The sequence below is a fragment of the Mycetomoellerius zeteki genome, unplaced genomic scaffold (genome assembly GCF_001594055.1).
Source record: "Mycetomoellerius zeteki isolate Tzet28-1 unplaced genomic scaffold, Tzet1.0 scaffold212, whole genome shotgun sequence".
In the NCBI taxonomy this organism is placed as follows: Eukaryota; Metazoa; Arthropoda; class Insecta; order Hymenoptera; family Formicidae; genus Mycetomoellerius; species Mycetomoellerius zeteki.
In genome coordinates this window covers 431,325-437,959 of record NW_017257086.1, presented here as the reverse complement: position 1 = coordinate 437,959, position 6,635 = coordinate 431,325, and the positions used below count along the sequence as shown (strand labels likewise).

The following is a 6,635-nucleotide window of genomic DNA, read 5'->3' as shown; positions in this document are numbered from 1 at the left end:
ATCCCGATGAATTTTGCTTCGTATTAGATTAATTTTTGACAATTTTAGGTTTACTATATTCATTGTACTACACCTACTACACCCATACTACATCCGGGCTTTATTCGTTTTCGTAATATATAAATCTATTAAATTACCAAATAGTGACTTTTCCCAAATGAAAATAATAATGAAGACGTCTTCCCCAAATAATTTCTAATCGATTCCATTCATAAAACACATTAAATAAAATCGCTGTCTGCTAACTTGACGCATGATAAAATTTGTTAATTACAAGAAAAATACTATTTCCCAAATGTTTAAATGCTTTTCCCAAATTTCCCCAAATGATTCCTAAATTATATACACATAAATAAATCAGAAATATTCAATTTGTCTGCTATCTTGTCAGTGGTCTATGTAAAGGCCATCATACGTACAAAAATTTTAGTCGTAATCGTAAGATCGCAAGCAAATCGACCAATCACAATCAAAATTACGATCTCGCGTTTTAAAACGCTGGACTGTGATTGGCCGATTTGCTTACCGCCTTACGATTACGACTAAAATTTTTGTACGTGTGATGGCCTTTAGTTACAGCGCTATCAACCTTGTAACTAAAAAGAAAATTTTCGACAGCTATCGGAATACAACCCCAATATGTCAGCGTTATTATACGCAGGAAAGTGCATAGATGCAAAAATGTGATTGGTTGTTTCCAGTATTGTTATGCGCAACGAAACACTTGGGCCTGTATTCAAATCTTATACTTAAGGCTTCCTTAAATTTATCTTTAGATGTTCAGTAGTTAATGAAATAATTCATAGAGTATCTGAAGATAAATTTAAGAGAGCCTTAAATATAAGGTCCGATTATGAATACGGGTCCTGGTATCCTTACATCATGGCTCGGATGCCTCCGATATCTCGGATTCGTCATCTGTCCTTCTTTAACATTAAATATTAAACGAGGACAGATGATAAATCCGAGATATCGGAGGCATCCGAGCGACGTTTCCGAACGCAGCCATTAGCTACGTTTACACCGTGCGCTTAGTCCGCGATCTATACGATAGGTGTCTTTGTTTAATCTATAGGATAAACAAGGACGTCTATTGTATAGGCCGCGGCCTAAATGCACGGTATAAACGTAGCCATAGTCTTTTGAAGAAGTGGATGCGAACTACCCAATGATATTCATTTTTTTTCGGTGCTTCTGATGAAAATAAATCGCTGAAATCATTGAAATCCGAGGGATCAACCACTAGGTAGATCGTGCGTACACTAGATTTCTAGATTGCAAGATTTCAGAAGATTCGCCAGATTTCAATATTTCATTTACAATCTCAAAAGATTTAACGGAATTCAAAAGATTTCATACGATTTCACAAGATTTCATAAGATTTCAAGAGATTTCATGAGATTTCAGAGATTTTAAAAATTTCGTAAGATTCTAGATATTTTATAAGATTTCGTAAGATTTCCGCATTTTTATAAGATTTTTTAAGATTTTATATGATTTTATCACTCTTTTTAAACTATCAAAAGGTGAAATTATTTAGGTGTAGTTAAATTCATTTTAATTTAAAAATTTAAAAGCATTTTATTGGCTATGTATTACCTAATAATAAGATATTTCAAATAATATGCAACAATAATAATTTTGAATACGATATCCATAACTAGAACCGAAATACATTGCCAATGTTAAAACTCTATAGTATACATGATATAAAAAGTGTAGATTTTCAGTATTTGCAGGGAACTACAGCCTAGAAAACAGCCTTAAGCGGGGAGCACATATTCCAACATAAAAGCATAATGCACAATACGCAAGGAAATAAACCAATTAGAGTCCTCATTTCTTTTGTCACGATGGAAACGAAAGACACTGATTGGTCAAATACCTTATGCCTTTTCTTATTCAAGAGTGTGTTTCCCACTTTAGTCTAGAAGCGCGCGTGTTTCAAACACATTATGTTACTCAATTCGGAACAATCCTACTACGTGCTCATTGGCTACGTTTACACCGTTGACACAAATAATGAGGATCTCGTAGAAAACGATATTAGCATTGAGTGCATCAAATTTAGCGTTTAGGAAATAAGTTTCTCATGATGGTAAGTGATAACAATTAAATTAAAATGATTTTATAGATAATAATGAGCTTTAGAGTTTCGAGGTTATATCTCAGTCAATCAATCCCATCACAATTGAGAATCTTATAATATTGACACACTGGATGCAAAAATAATTTAAAAAAGCCTATTTTATATAATAATTCGAACTTTTGCCAACCAGGATATCAATTGTTTTTAAACAATCACTTAGTTGTGCAATGTTATGCTTAGGTTATGTTAGCTTAGATGTCAGTAAATTTATTTTTTAATCAGTTCACTTGAGAAAAACGTAGCAAAGCAGCATTGTATTTATATATCGGTGATAATCATTACATACCCAAGTAGTAAGTCATTATGATATCATATTTCTATCTGGGATAGATGATCAATCTATCAACCAGAGCTTCCAGATTGAGACCATATGTCCACTAGATCCCCAGTAAAAAATTTTTTTATATAAGGACATATAAGAATATCTAAACATATATAAACGTATATAATTATATATGAAATATGTTCATATATTTCCATATGTATCCTTTTTTCTTTAGTAAAATTACTATTTGGTACAAGAAAAAATAATAATAATGAGAAAACATAAAACATAATTAAAAGGATAATTTTTGCATTATTTCTTTTACGAAAAATCAGGTTTCAAGAAATGAGAAAAAATTACTTATATATAATCATATATAAATCATTATATATAATTATATATAAGCAATTCTTTTGATTTCTTCAAACTTAATTTTTGTAAAAGAAATAATGCAAAAATTATTCTGTTAATTATTTTTTATGTTTTTTCATTATTATTATTTTTCTTGTACCAAACAGTAATTTTAATAAAGAAAGAAGGATATATGGAAATATATGGACATATTTCATATATAATTATGCGTGTTTATATATGTTTATATATATTTATATATGTTCTTATATAAAAAATTCTTTACCGTCAATATTCGTATACAGTATTATATGTATGTGAGCTTCGTTCTTCAGCTTTGGAAAATTTGTTATGTATAGAACAATTAATGAGGCCTCACGTCAATTTGTCAATAATACGATTTATAAAGCATGTAAATTGCAATATAATTCAATTCCAAATTTCTTTAATATTATATAAATTTTTAGGATGAAAATAAAGAAAACAAAGCTGAGGAGTTGACGGACGAGACATTGAATAGCGAGTGGTGGGATAAAGCAGAAATTGCTTTAAAATCTACAATCCCAACATATATCAAAAACTTATTAACGATGTGTGGATATGACAATATTATTTCCTTGCGGTGCATGTCCGAAAATTATATACAGCACATGGAACTATTAGAAAATTTTGCTACAACAAAAATGGAATATTTTCGGGACAAAAATAAATCAGCTAAGGATTATTACGGACTTTATGCAAAATGTCCAGAGAAGTTCAAGATCCTGCCAGGACATAAGTATACCATGACAGCATTGGGAGATTATTGTACAAAAATCGGCGAGTCAAAAAATTTGGGCAAGAGGCTAACATCTTTAAGTAATGTAGCTAGTTTTGCTACTTCTTCAGATTTTTTGGATTCCGTAGAACTTCTTTTGCAATGTATAAATAATTTCTACGAATTTTTGAGATTTCATGATCTCAGGGATTTTTCAGGATTTCTGGAGATTTCCTAGGATTTTTCGAGATTTCTTAAGATTTCAAGGATTTCCTGATATTTCTCAAGATTTTTTAAATCTCTAAAGGCCGGTATTCATAGTCAGTTCTTATATTCAAGACCGTCTTAAGTACGATCTTAAGAAGTCACGAACCAATCAGAAAACTGCATTAGCGTCTTAAGACACTACTTAAGACGGTCTTGAAATAAGAATCAACTATGAATACTGGCCTAAGATTTCCCAAGATTTCTCGAGATTTCTAATATCATGTACACCAGATTTCAAAAGTGGTTAACCCCTCGTTGAAATCTCTACTAATTTGATAGGTTTATTTCAGCGATTTCAGCGATTTATCTCCATTTAGCTCCATAGGAGCACCGCAAAAAAGTGAATATTGTTGTAAATTATATATTTACATTCAATGCAATATGAATTTTAACTACTAGTTAAAATATGATACTAATTGAAATAAAACAGTAAAAAAAATGGGCTGAAATTTGTATAAAGAAATATAACTTCGTAATTTTATACGATATTATAAGACAAAATTCTCCAACTTAACTTGTTTGAATATTTAATTTCGTTTATTGAAATTTAACATTTTTTATTTTCATTTTCATATACAGCAATGTAGGAGATGCGAAATTAAAATTTTCGTTCAAGAACTTATTAAACTATCCCTCCTATGGATAGTCGGCACGCTTCTACCCTGAGGATTTAGTATAGACACGAACTACATCTACTTTCGACGATACGATTTTATCGATAGTGTCAGAAAATGTATGTAGTCACGTAGTTCCCAAACTGGAAATGGATGTGCTGGTGATAGTATACGGACGATTTCAACGGTAAGGGCCCTGGCACACAAAAAACTTAAGGCAGTAAGACGTAACCAGTAAGGAAATCAACATGTTGGATTCGCTACTGCTTATGTTATGGCCTTATGGACTCTACTGTGATTGGTCAATTCGCTTACTGCTTACATTTTACTGCTTAAGTTTTTTTGTGTGCTATGGCCCTAAAGCCCATGGCACATACAAAAACGTAAGGCCGTAATACGTAAGCAGTAAAGAAATCGTAAGATTGGATTCGCTACTGGCCTTACGGTCTCTATCGTGATTGGCCAATTCGCTTACTGATTATGTTTACGGCCTTACGTTTTTGTATGTGCCATGGGCTTAATGGCTGCAGCACAGACTCTTGCATAACGCATAATGCATAATGCATAAGGGAATCGACCAATCGAAATTCTTCTTTTCCATGGAATGGAAGGAAAGGAAAGATTCTGATTAATTGATTCGCTTATGCACTATACGTTATGCAAGAGTCTGTGCTGCGGCCTTAAAATACAATAGGCACAGGCAATAGACACAGGTAACAGGAAATAACGAGCTATCCAATCAGAGTTCTGTAGCGGGATTCTCTAAACGTCTTATCGATGATTGTCGCTATCATTAACTAGCGACAGCCAATGGCAGGATAATCCTAGAAGAAAGCGCGGCTGTCATTCGCTGTCGCTAGTTAATGATAGCGATAATCGTCGATAAAACGTTTAGAGAATCCCACAATTGGGATATAATATTGAACTTATACCCAGAGCTCTGATTGGACGACTCATTATTCCCTGTTGTTTGTGCCTGTTACCTGTGTCTATTGTGTTTCCAGTTTAAAAAAAGGCCGGCATGACCTCTCTCAGGTTTCTCTTTGGTGATATTAAATAGTTAGGGGCTGCGCAAAAAATAAAAGGAACAGGGAACAGAGAACAGAAAATAAGAATTTGAACCTATCAGAAATCATGTATTGTGGAATACATAGTTTCTGATAGGAAATTCTTATTCTCTGTTCCTATTCCTTCATTGTGCGCAGCCCCTTAGTTTTATGGATGGCGCCACTGATTTCCTTTTTTCCTGTTCGACTGTAAAAATGCTTTTTTGACTGTAATAAAAATGACCGCTATTTCATTTGTACGTTTTTGTCGTACGAGACTTATGCGCGTATTTATAGTCAGACCTTGTACTTAAGGCTTCCTTAAATTTATCTTTAGATGCTCAGTAACCAATGAAATAATTCGTAAAGTATCTAAAGATAAATTTAAGGAAGCCTTATGGCCATTCTATAATAACCATTAGTCTGCATAAATCAGAAGTTAGAAGCTGAAAATTGACGACTGTAATTAGTCAATTTCCAGCTTCTAACTTCTTATTTATGACTAATGGCTTATTGTAGAATGCGTGTTAAATATAAAGCCTGATTATGAATACGGGCATTAGAGCTCTATAAGTATTTTTTCAGAATTTTTTATCAACTTTTTAGTACTTCATTTTCTTATATTGGCAACTATATTTTTATCAATATGAAAAAATACAATATTAAAAAATTCTGAAAAAATTCTCAAAATTTTATGAGAAGAAAATAAGCAATTTTTGTCTCTTACTGCTTTTTTGTAAAATTGATAGTATTTGAGTAAAAAATTATTGAAAACCAATATTTAGTGATTTTTATAGTAATTAATATTTTGTTAACTATTGCGAAAATTGCAAAATGGTAGAAGACTTTCGACTCACAATCAGTTTAGTCCGCTCTATTTACACAAAAGCGCTTATGGGGACAAAAATTGCGGGACACTCTATATATATTGATATGTGTGCTGTATTTTAATATTTATAATATACATACAGGGTGTTTCCAAATTAAATGGCAAAACTTCGGGAGCGTGTAGAGGAGTAAAAAACTAAGAAAAAAAGTCCTATAGACATATGCTCCTTTTTGCTTTGTTTCGCAGGAAATCACGAAAAAAGAAAAAAATATATTTAATTTATTATTTTAATTATTTTATTTATAAACTTTTTAATGAAGATTTTGTTCGAAATGTGCACCTCTTGCAGCAATACAA

The 6,635-nt window shown here is 32.0% G+C and overlaps 1 protein-coding gene across 1 annotated transcript in view; it reads left to right on the top strand.

Moving 5' to 3' along the window:
* Positions 1 to 1,955: 1,955 nt before the first annotated feature.
* Positions 1,956 to 6,635, top strand: part of axed (BTB/POZ domain-containing protein axundead) — a 32,632-nt gene continuing 27,952 nt past the window's right edge. Inside the window, exons 1-2 of the mRNA XM_018447817.1 lie at positions 1,956 to 2,033; positions 3,233 to 3,686. Coding sequence (XP_018303319.1) covers positions 1,956 to 2,033; positions 3,233 to 3,686 — 532 coding nt within the window. The remainder of the gene's footprint in view (positions 2,034 to 3,232; positions 3,687 to 6,635) is intronic.